The sequence below is a fragment of the Oryx dammah genome, unplaced genomic scaffold (assembly GCF_014754425.2).
Source record: "Oryx dammah isolate SB20612 unplaced genomic scaffold, SCBI_Odam_1.1 HiC_scaffold_29, whole genome shotgun sequence".
NCBI lineage: Eukaryota > Metazoa > Chordata > Mammalia > Artiodactyla > Bovidae > Oryx > Oryx dammah.
Window position 1 is genome coordinate 99,035,114 of NW_024070213.1, and position 12,814 is coordinate 99,047,927.

At 30.8% G+C, this 12,814-nt stretch overlaps 1 protein-coding gene across 2 annotated transcripts in view; it reads right to left on the bottom strand.

Moving 5' to 3' along the window:
- Positions 1 to 500: 500 nt before the first annotated feature.
- Positions 501 to 12,814, bottom strand: part of TMTC3 (transmembrane O-mannosyltransferase targeting cadherins 3) — a 50,161-nt gene continuing 37,847 nt past the window's right edge. Inside the window, exons 11-14 of one of the 2 annotated variants that reach the window (XM_040234465.1) lie at positions 9,931 to 10,034; positions 8,549 to 8,718; positions 6,490 to 6,716; positions 501 to 4,740 (exon numbers count right to left, since the gene is read on the bottom strand). In XM_040234465.1, coding sequence (XP_040090399.1) covers positions 3,926 to 4,740; positions 6,490 to 6,716; positions 8,549 to 8,718; positions 9,931 to 10,034 — 1,316 coding nt within the window. In that variant the 3' untranslated portion in view covers positions 501 to 3,925. The remainder of the gene's footprint in view (positions 4,741 to 6,489; positions 6,717 to 8,548; positions 8,719 to 9,930; positions 10,035 to 12,814) is intronic. The other variant, XM_040234466.1, reaches the window with a different exon arrangement.

A 12,814-nucleotide genomic window follows, 5' to 3' on the forward strand; every position in this document is an offset into this window, starting at 1 on the left:
GTACCAGTATTTGAATCCAGGTAGATTCATAATTCAGACTAATTATTTCACTACACTGACTTCCAACTGTGCATATGTATAAAATTTCACACGTGAATTTAATTGTCTCATTTTCTTCACTGAGTTTCTGTCACTTTGGGTTGTAAATGTATCACTCTTAGGAACTAAGTTAACACACTGGGCTTCCCTGGTGGTTCAGATGGTAAAGAGCCTGCCTGCAGTGCAGAAGATCCAGGTTTGATCCCTGGGTCAGGAAGATCCCCTGGAGAAGGAAATAGCAACTCACTCCAGTATTCTTGCCTGGAAAATCCCATGGATGGAGGAGCCTGGCAGGCAACAATTCATAGGGTCGCAGAGTCAGACATGACTAACTTCACTTTGTTTCTTTCATTTCTCATATCATTGCTAATAAAACTACCCACCAGCTCTTCTTTGTGGGGGCTGAAATGTTTTGAATTGCTATTATATTTTTTCATTTTAACACTAAAAGGCAATTCAGGTTAATGTTTTAAAAAGTATCAATTTAATACTGAATACTTAGAAATACAGTACACACAGATGCCATAGAAATATAAAATGCATACAACTAGCAACTATTTTATGAAACTTTAACATGGATGGTGACATTTTCCAACAAATTAAACTACAGACAAAGGTACCAGATATATTTGAGGTTTCATTTTAAGTACCATTTAGTCATGCAGATAATTAGGAGGTTTTTAAAAAAATAAATATGACAAATATATGGATTTCTGAAGTATAAATTGACATACAAATCTATATATTTTTGTAATATTTTTCATTAAAGCATCTTTAAAGAAGCATTCTGGAACATGAAATTGAGAGCTCTAATTAGATGAAAGGCAAGAGGTTTTACAGAATTAAGTAATTCACATACCAGATATGTACATAAAAGTAAAGACAAAATTGCAAACATATTTGTTTTATCCTCCAAATTTTCAACTTTATAAAAATTACTTACTGGAATTTGTAAGACAAAATTCCCAATTCTGAATGTTAGTAAGGAAACACATATAGGAACAATATGAAAATTAATTCTTCCTTCTGAGAAGCATATATAGAAGCACACAAGGAACAATGAGTTAATTCTTCCTTCTAAGAAGCAGTGAAGGAAAGTGTAGCATAATTACCCCTTGGGGATTGTCAAAGCTTTTCTAAAACTCCAACAGAGTAGGTTCTTTTGTAAAACAGCAAGAACTGAAACTACATCTCCTTACTAATACATAAACCTATGATAAGCTTTCTTTTACAAACTTATAGATGCTTACAACTCTGAAACAAGTTAGTGAACTGGGCTAAAATATCCCTACACTCCATTTCCCCAAAATGGCAACTCCAAAGGAAAAAAATATTCATTCCCTTTTTCACCTGAACAGCTTGAATAAAATTTGTATTTAAATTTAAAGAGAAGAAATAATCTTATACATAAGCGAGCTTGATGGAACTTCTAGGTATCAGAAGAACATATTCCTTAATGAAGTTAAAGCATCATGAAGTTAAAGCATCAGAACTTAACTGGATTATATCACTAGTTTAAAAGTTAACATGGGAAAGAGAAGAGGATTTTCTTGAACTAATTTAGACTAGTGGTCCTTAACCTTCACTATGAATTAGAATCACTCTGAGAGCCTTTGGAAAAACTGAAGCACAGCTTGACAATAAGAAATTCAGATTGCATTGTTGTAGAGTGGGATCTAGATGATTCTAATATGAAATGAAGGTTTAGAAACAATAATTTGAAAAAATTGTTAATTACAATGAATTTGATTTAAATAAATTATTCAAAATATGAACATTTTCAACATGATAGACATTGTTTTAAGTTCTAATATGGAGATCAATTTTTTTTCTGTAAAAATCATTAGATAATATATATTTTGAAATAGTTACATAATTTTATTAAAATATTATTCTAAGTTTTTATTCTGGTCTGCTGTCGTAAAAGATTGCCTTCTACTTTTCACAACTATCCTCACTTGATATTATAAAAGAAGACATTAAACTCAAACTTCTCAAGATATGTGCAGAGAATGTAATAACAATTTCATTTTTCAAGTCATAGTATATGAGGTATTCTCCATCATATATCCAGAGTAACAAAGCTGTAATTTAAACACTGAAATTAGGTATTGCTTTAATGCTTTAATGAATTAAAGATGAGCTACCACTGTTGTCAGTGCTCGGTTTATATTGCCTAAAAAATAACCTATGACAGAGCCTCAGAGAACCTAGTCAGAGTGGGTCTTTAATGCAGACCATGTTTCTTATGATCTATTTATAAAACATTTAAGGAAAAAGTTAAGAGAATATGGTTTTTGAAACATTAGAAATTATCTCAAAGGAACAGAAATAGTTTTTGAAATGCTACATTAGAAGTTAGTTACTATTCCAGGATGATAGCTTGAGCTTTAACATTTTAAACTAAAACCAACTATATGAGTATTATAAAATGCATTTTAACTCATGAAAAAAAATCAGATTTGAATTAATAAACTGGATTTATATCTACTCTTGAAACAATTTTCAGCTTTAAATGTGCTAAGACCAGCAGACTAATTTGCTAATCCTATATTAGGTTAATTACCTTTTTTTCTAGCTGGACAGCAGGCCAAAAATGATGAAGTTTTGGTTAAATTCTACTAAATGCCCTGGAAGCCTGGCATGTTGCAGTCGACTGGGTCTCAAAGAGTTGGACACAACTGAGCAACTGAACGATAACAAATAATATATGTATGCAGAGAAAAAAATGCAATAGCAATTTATTTTCCATACTTGATGGAATTAAAACAGTGTTAAAATTTTTATTAAAGCTCAGTAGTCAAAATAAATATTTAATAAAAATATACATCATAACAAGCTATCAAGAACTTAGTGTTTAAAAATAAACTTTGTCACATTGTTTTGCCTTCAGTTAAAGGGAACTCAATTTAGGTATCTAATTAAGATGTGTTTTGGAAACAAAATTAAAATTCAAGTAACTCTAGAAAGATAACACTAACATGAAAGAGAATCTTATTACATTTTTAACTCAAAAGTTTAATGAAGTTATACTTACTGGGATTTCTCAATATGACTATGACCCTAAGAAACAGGAATAGTTTGGGAAATAAAAGTGAGAGTCAATGATTATGTGGTGATTATGTGGTTCATGCTGTGAAACTCAGTACACAAAAGAAATGAAAGTCCAGTATAAATGAGCACCATCAGAAATGTGTGTATATATACTTATTTAAAACTTCTCCTGATTAAAAATTGCCAGATAGGGAAGTAAAGGACAAGCACACAGTTATGAAAATATTAATACATTCTAAAGCTAACATGTCATATGACTTATTTTAAAATGTTTCATCTGGCTTTCCCTCTAAAAATCAAAAAATAATACAAAGTAAAGAAAGCCAGACAGTATTCTTTTGTAGTGTAAAGTCCCTTAGTTAAATAGAAGGTTACAAAGGAAAAAAGTATGTGTTCAATAGTGTTTTCAACTCACAGTCAGACTCCAATAGTTAAAGTACAATGTGGTTAGCTAATCAATGTGAATTCACAGAATAAACCAGCACGTTAGATTTGCCACCATGGGATTATCATTCCGACCTCAGATTATTTTTAAGAGTAGTCAATATTATTCTGCTGAAAGAATCTACCTTCTATAAGAAAAGATACAGATTTGCCACCTGTGATTACTATTTCTGCTACAGTCCCCCAAACTCAAAAAACTACTGTCAAATATAAAACATATTCTGGGGTAATGAAAGGGGCTTTAATGAAAATCTTATTTTGATACTACATAGAGGCAGTTCATGAGAGATTCTTAGTATGCTCACTATTTTTCAAAGCTCTCAGTATAAGTAATCACATGATATAGACTGAAGTTCTTTGAAACACTGTCACATGATAAAGAGTAATGCTATTCACCATTTAAAATACGTTCAATCTCTTCTAGTCTTTTTAAAGCAGCAACTCTTTTCTTTTCAATTTCTTTGATTTCTTTTGTTGTTTTGTGCGGAATTTCTTTGTCTGTACTTTTTCCTAATTGTTTGCTGGCTTTAGACTGACTCTTATTATCATTTGTTTTTATTATTTGGGTAGGTCTGGGCTCGCTTTTTATTTCTTTTACATTTTCAGTTGGAATATTATCTCCTTCGACACCTGAAGTCTTACCAGCTGGGAATATAGGTTGTTCTACAAAACTAGATGAAGAAATTTTATCCCTGACTATATTCAAGTGGCGTTGAATATATTCTTCATGTGGTGCTAATGCCAATGTTTCAACCAGGCATCTTTCAGCTTTTAATAAGTCCTTCTCTTCAAAATAAACAACACAGAGATTGTGTTTTCCTTGCACATTGCTTGGATCCATCTCCAAAATCTTTTCAAAACATTTTTTTGCTCCATGTATATCTTTCTTTTGATTCATCAGGATGTCTCCCTTTAAAATGAGACCCTTGATATGATCAGGATAGTATTTGAGTAATTCTTCCAAGACTGGCAAAGCCATTAATTCCTTTGCAGTCTGAGAATACAGGAGAGCCAGATTAAACAAAGCACTTCTGAAGTCGGCTTGTAATTTTATGGCTTTCTTCATCCACATCTCTGCTTCAGAGTCCTTTTTGTCATCCATGGCAAGCATTCCCAAATTGAAATAACCATTAGCATCTTGTGGTTCTTCATTTATATAGCTTAAAAGTCGTTTTCTAGCTTCAGGTCTGAGTCTAACTTCTCCTAAGAATTTTTTTAAAAAGAAAAAAAAATTATATCATTAGCAAATGAGTAAGTCTGAGGTAAAAAATGGAGGTGCAAATATTTATCTAGATTATAAAAACATAGCATCAAAACAGGTAATGGACAGGGAAGCCTGGTGTGCAGCAGTTCATGGGGTCACAAAGGGTCAGACATGACTGAGTGACTGAACTGAGCATCAAAACAACTAATTGATGTATCTAAATTAAAAAGCAGAAAGCAAAACCCTCAAAGTTTTCATAAGAAAGTGTGTTTGATGCACTGGATTGATAGCACATTACAAGTAGTAAGAGTTCCTCAAAAACTAAAAAAGGATGAAATATTTCCTGATAAGTTTAGATTCTAACTGGGAGTTGAGGAAGAATAGAGAATTAAGAGGAAGGTGCATGGAATTTGAAAATAGAGACATATATTCAATCATGATTCTGTTAATATTATGACTTTACTCACTAAAATAATTACTTGTCTGGGTTAACCTATTGAATCTTCTAAGAATTACATGAGATACATACAAACTGCTCAGCAAATAGTAACTATATTGGATAAACAAAATGTTTCATTCTTACTAAATTAGATATATTTTGTATGTTACTTAAAATTTTTTAGAAATTTCAAATATAAAAAGAATACCATTATATCTAAAGCCTATAAATATAAATTAAGATTCAGGAAGCAAATATTTATTGAGATGATTTCTACTGCAAATAAGTACCAAAAAAATTTCAACTTCTACAACTACACACCCCAGGGTTTAATTTTGTGTTAAATTATAGCTAACTTTACAAAAACATTAGTTTTCTAAATTAAGCTTTTCTGAATGCCAGGCATAAAGATCTTTATCCTTTTATTTGATAACATGATGATTAAAGAAATCTGAAATAAATCAGTAGGCTTAAGTTCTTGTCTTGGACTACTTACTAACCTAGACATATGAAATTAGGGTAGTTATTACATTTATTTGGTCCTCACTCTCTAATCTATACAAGAGATGACTGGTAAAAATAAACTCAAAGACTGTCTTTAATTATAAAATATGATTCTTACATTTTTTGCAGAAGTTTTATGAAAGTATTTAATAATTAATATAAAGATTTCTCCAAACATAAAAATTAAAAAAACCCATAAATTATATATACTGCCTTCTGGAGCAGAACTAAAATTCTGATATATCAAAGATCCTAATTTATTGTGATGAATAATTTGGTTTCGGTAATTTATATAAAATATAGGAAATTATAATAATATCTCAGAAAACAGTAACACTGGGTATAACATGATATTGAAATTATTTGGACTTATAGATCAAGGGAAAATAGAATACTATTTTGTTTAAAACATATAATGCTCTTGACACCCTAGAAATAATTACTTAAAACTTTTTTTTTTTTTACAAATTCAGATTATTTGAATAGTATGATATTTATGCATAAGAAATATACTTCCAGGTATAAAGTGACAAAATAGATGAATAAAGTATTGCTTAATAGACTGTCTAAGAAGTCATTTTTAGCATATACCAGAGAAATTAACATTTAGAATGACACATATGCTAGGGTGTATTACCTGAAAGGTTTATGTCAAGTATTTAAAATATTCTTCTTATAACTATTTATGCAGTTTTGATAAAAACCATCTATTCATAAAATGTTTGCTGGGGTAACATAATATATGACTTTATTATATTTCAAACTAGAGTATGTTTAAATATAGAGAAATTTTGAGAAAACATACCTGATTCTTGCATTAATATAGCAGAATTGAATAATGCTAGTTTATGCTTTGGATTTAGTTCTAAAGCATGATTAAAGTTTTTTAGCGCCTCATTTGGTTCCTTAAGTTCAATATGAACAATCGCCAAGTTGTACCAAAGATCTGCATTATTTCTGTCCAGCTCTAGGGCTTTAAGATATGCTTCTTTTGCTTTGATAGGTTTATTCATTTTTAGAAGCAATTCTCCTCTGTGGAAAAACACAAGTTTTACTTATACTATCATGTCAGTCTGTAGATACTATTTTCACAAGTTTTAAGCTTTTCCACATATTCACAGCTTTCGTTTTAATTTAGGTTCTTAAATTTATTTTTTTCAAAAATAACTATCTGAAACTGTCCTTAAACTTAAACAGATTAATTTTGCACATTTGGTTTGTTATGTTTTCAAATATTATTAAAGAAGGAAAAAACATGCCTGACTCTAAAGGGTAAGATATCGGGAGGTATCCAAGAAGGGGAACAGAAAATATATCCTTTGAATATATCTTGAAAAACAGCAGACTAGTCTGCATAAGAAAAATGATACCAACTAGAGTGGGAGATCAATTTGTCAGAAGATGAGTAGCATCTGGAGAAGGAAAATAAACACAGCAGTGATGGGGAAATTCCAGTATTCAAATCTTTGTTAGCAATGTCTAACTATACAAAAGCAGAACATTTAAAATTGTTTACCCCTTATAATTATTTAGTTTTCTTCAATGAATTCTTAAAAGAAAGGAATTAAAAAGCTGATCTGGTAGCATGGAAGGGTAATACTGCCACCTGTAGTTACTTTTGAGGAACACATCTGGAAATGATGGATCAGTCTGAAAATCATTCTAATAAGGTTATATTTTCTGTTACAGAACTTAAAAACTCATTTTTACATATGTGCAAATCAATTTAAGTACTGATGTAAGAATCAATTTTATTTTAATACTACTCTTTCCTAAAATATTAGCATAGGCATGAAGTCAAATGAACTATTAATATTCAAACTTCCTAGAATAAGTGTCCAAAATATTATTTTTAAAATAAATGCAGAGATTATTAAGCAATTCTTTACAAGTTAACTTAAGACAGGTTTTATATATTGATACAACCCCAGTAAACTTAGTGAATTTCAGCAAGTACTAGATAATGTTGAAGAAAGATAGCTTTCAGCTTATGAACAGATTTTATTTCAAAAACTTAAATTCTGAATGCATTTTCCATATAAACAATGTGATAAATTATAATTAGGTTTCTGGAGCAGGCTTCAAAACAAAGTTTAAAACAATTTTTTCTCAAGTGTAACACAAATGATAACATTTACATGAGAAAATATCTTAGATTCTGACACATTGCCAAATTTTTTGTTTTTCACTAGCAACTGCAGTTTCTTTGTAATAAAAGCATAAATAACCAGTCAATTCTTTTGATAGTTGGATATTATATAATTTTTTCTTAATTATTTTATATATAATGATTCCATAATTATACAATGATTTCTTAATCTATAATAATTAAGAAGTAATAACTTATTGCAAAAATAACAATTATTTTGTTACAATTAAGAAGGAATTATAAGAGGTAAATTTTGGCTGTTTTAGGTAAAAACGAATTTGGTGTTGAGAAGCAAAAGAAACCAATGAGCTTTTTCTACCCTTCCTTTTGTATAAATAAACCTAAATTTGCTGCTTTAAGTTATGGATTCTCTCTCTTTTTTTAAATATATTTATTTTAATTGGAGGCTAATTACTTTACAACATTGTATTGGTTTTGCCATACATCAACATGAATCCGCCACGGGTGTACACGTGTTCCCCATCCTGAACCCCCCTCCCACCTCCCTCCCCGTACCATCCCTCTGGGTCATCCCTCTTGTCAATCTAAAATAAATTAAATTTGCTAGTCTAAAACAAGCTATGTTTCTATGCTCTTGGTGGCCAACTAAGATTTACTAGAAGAAAAAAAAGCCAAATTACTGAAGATAGCCTAAATGTATACGCAGATGAAGCTTCCATCTTTTATAGTGAAAGCCTAAAGTGAACTACAATACCTGCTAATGTAAGCCTGCTTGAAGTCTGGCCTCATGCTTATTGCTTGTCGGTACAGCTGATCTGCTTCTTCCAGTCGGGACTCATTTGCTCGGATCAGGTTGGCCAGATTAATATAAACATTTAAATGGTTAGGTGCAATTCTGGCTGCGTATTTTTTACCAGGAATAATCTATTAATAAAAAAACAAACATTTTTATAAGTTGATATTTCAGTACCAAATAAAATCTGAAGAAGTCCTAATGTCTTATTTAAAATTTACACAGAGGATAAAAAGCTAATTGCTATATTAAAATAAAACATAAAAATATGAAATAACCTGTAGTATTCACAAAATATAAGTAAAATAATGCTTTGACGCAATGATGGATGTATTTTTTCATTCATGCTAATCTCAGTAGATTATCATTAGATTTTCATGTATGTGTTATTTTATAAGTCATATAAGTCAGAACTTCCACAGGCTAAAGTCCCTTAGTATGTTGGAGTCAGACCAGGAACAGAACTCAGGTCTTTTTCCTCAGTCTAGTATATTTAATATACCATGTCAACTTTCAAGTTGTCAGCAAAATGTTTCCTGGTTGTGACAGTGGGGTAGTTAACTTTACTTCAGAGCTTTACTAATTCCTCACTTGTTTGCTGGAGTTAACACATAAAATTATCAATTAACTCTAAAAGTCATTAGGTATAATATATGTGAACCCCAATTCTCAATGAATACAATAAATTATATCTGATAAAAATCCACTGAACACAATTTAACTTTAGAATCTTAGGACTGAAAGAATTCTTAATGTATCATGTGGTCTAAGTGTTTTTAAAACACTCATCAAACTATCAACTCATTTCAATATTGCTACAGTATTAATACAAACTACTACTGAGAAAATTAGAGCCCAATGTAAACTATCTTTTCTGATTACACACAGCTGATAAAGGGCAGTGTCAGATTTTGTAACTTTGTCTTGTGATATCCAAGAAATCTTGTACTTGTGACATTATAGCAACTGACAGGCACAGATATATATCCACTCATTTTATCACTTTGCTTTGTTCATTTATTTTTTGACAGGAGTTAATGTTCATTGCTTAATGTACATAAATAAAATTCTTTTCATTTAAAGTCACTTAAAGTCATAGATAACTTATAATAAAAAATATCTAAAACTCATAATTTCATAGATTTAGTTTTCATGACTATGAACTTTTTAAATTAAGTGAGCTAGATAGGTAAATGCAATTTTTTATAAAACAGTAATAGATGGTTCACTGGACACCTTAATTTTAATCCAAATTAAAGATAAAGATTTTCCATCTGGATAATTTTATTCAATACAAACATCCAGCAGACATGACACAATAGGAATAATTTTTGACAACTTACTTGAGGCATCAGTGACTTAGCTGTCATATAAGATTCTTCAGCTTCTTTGGTTCTATTTAAATTTTTGTAAGTTCTTCCTACATTCATGTGGGCACCAATATCATCTAAAATAAAAAAAATCATTTGTTGGCAGATACACTAACTAGTGTTCAGTGTAAATTACTTAGAAGGCATGTTTCGAGCAACAAACAACTAGGCAAAAATGCGAAAGCAGGCAATAGGTCCTGCTTTCTCCTTAAAGCTCTTCTAATACAACTTACTATAACTTATGAGCAAGGCTACACTAGAAGACTATTATAAAGTACTAGAAGAACAGAAAATACACATATGACATGAAAAAAACTATCTGAATGGTTTCTGGAAGGGTTAAGAGACGAGACAGGAGAAATAAACGTAATGAAGAAATTTGCAGTTTTTTTTTTTTCCTCTTCACTCTATTTTACTGTCCTATACTAAGGCTTACTTCTATTTCCTTAATCACATGGCTGTGGAATTCACTCAGAAAGTATGGCTCAACTCTAAAAGTGAAAAGGATCACCATGATTCCCACAATAATCTCAAGTATTATAAATTGCAAATATACATCCATGGTGGGAAAGGGGCAAACATACTGAAAAACTTTGAAACTTTTTAAAAATTTTTGTGAATATGGTTGGAGTGTAAGTTATCAGGATTCTATAGTATTATTTAAGATGCAGCAGCCCAGCTCCCTTAAATGATGATATATTACCATATAATTTAATTAAAACTTTTAAAAAGGTTGTGTTAATATCAGAATGCCAGGAACTTTTGTCTCATTTTGTGATACAGAAAATTGAGCCCTCAGCAAATTTGTTCAGAGACAGAAAAATATGCAATTCAAATTACAAAGATATGAGGGTTCACTGTACACTGGTTTCAAGATATACTTTCCAGTAAATATTTCAAAGGTTTGGAATAAAGATAGAAAGAAGGGAGATCTTAATTTAGACAAATTTTACTCAACATGAATCTCTAACAGACATGACAAGGTTTCAAATTATGATTACTACTTGCCTGTGACACCGATGATGATTTTGCATTTGTGGAATAGTTCTCTGCCTGCAACTCCCAGGACACATAGGGGCCAAGCATATATATCTTAGGCATTCCCCTAGGAGGAGAGTAACAGTCCTAAGATCTTGCTATGTTTCAGGTTGGCAATTGTGTGCACTGCACAAAAGCTGTTAGATGCCATACAGCTTCAGTTAGAGAACTAAGGGACAAGATTAGGGGAAAAAAGGTTGATGTTTTTTGTTTTTAGATACATTACTGAATCTCATGGAGCTTCAGTAGGGGGTCAAGTCAAAAAAAAAAAAGAAAAAAAAAATGCTTCCCAATACTGACTGCATTCAGAATACTTGTGTAGCTTTGAAAAATTCAGATATCTTATCCCACTCAGTTCTATCAAAACAGAATCTTCAAAAACAGGACTGCAAAAATGTTTTTTAAAGTTTCAGAGGCAATTCTGATGTAGAGCGAAGGTTGAAATGCACCGCATTACCAAGAGCATATAGAGTTTTGCTCTTAAAAAGCTCTTTAAAAATTTACTTTTTATTGAAGTATAATTGTATTACAATGTTGTGTTAATTACTGCTGTACAGCAAAGTGACTCAGTTACACATATATAAGCTTTCTTTTTCATATTCTTTTCCATTATGGTTTATCACAGGATATTGAATATAGTTTCCTATGCTATATAGTAGGATCTTGTTTATCCAAGCTCTTTATTTTTTTTTAAACATCAGATTAATCTATACCAATTACTCTAGAGATCAGAAAGTTACCCAGAAAAAACTAAAGAGTGTACAGAACCTGAAAAAATTAGGTATAAGTGAAAATTTAATCTAAGAAAAGAATAAACAAAATTTAAGTAAATAAAAGTGCAATTAGGTCAGCTAAGTATTTAATATATCACTGAAAGGAGCTCCAATTAATCTTAGAAAAGAAAGAGTTTATCCATTAGGATGAAAGACAAGGCAAATTACTACACACTGGTCAGGTTGTTAGAATTATGGCAAGGAGATATCGATGAAGACTTCAGACACTAAGTAAGGCATCCTTACTTTCTCAAGGAACAAAGATAGAAATTAGATAGCTTTTAGCATCAAAAGAACTATATGACACATCTAAAAGTAAAAAAATGAAAAAGCACAATTTTTAAAGCAAATTTCTTTGTAAGTTACAAAGTTTTAAGATTCCAGGAGGAAACAGCATTACTATTAAAGTAAATTTAAATTTGGAAAAAAAAAAAAGGTAAGCAAGCAGACAAAATATAAAAATCAGTTACATTTGAATGACTAAGAAGCTACAGTTTCAAAAAACAACCTTGCTATTGTGAGTGCACTATCCAAACCAACAGCAGCATGAATCTAGCAGTCTGTCTTTAATTCAAGGTAAAGGAGGACCGGCAAATATCAGGCAACTCTGTGTCGAATAACTCTTCAGCCATTAACAGTAGAGCTACGTATTCTTGCACTGATAGCCTAGGCATCTGTGTTGCTTTCCCATTATCTCCTATGCACAGATTTGTCAATTTATTTAAAAAGATAAATTATAAACATCTAGAAACTTCTGAAAACTTAAAAAATCATTCCCTTCTTGATGGCATCAAATCTGAACTACAGGCCCATGATTGTTTTCTGATAATAAACAGTGTCAAAGATTTGCTGGAGTTAGATAAAAATGAAATTACTGATTTTAAGGCAAAAATAAACCATAGGGGAAATCTGGTGTTTCCTGAGAAAAATCTACTCTCATAACATATTTATGGAAACTTTAATTCTATTTGCAAAAATTTTAGCTTGTGAATTGATTTTTTAAAAACACCTGTAACCATCAAAACAAACAAACAAAAACCCATAAT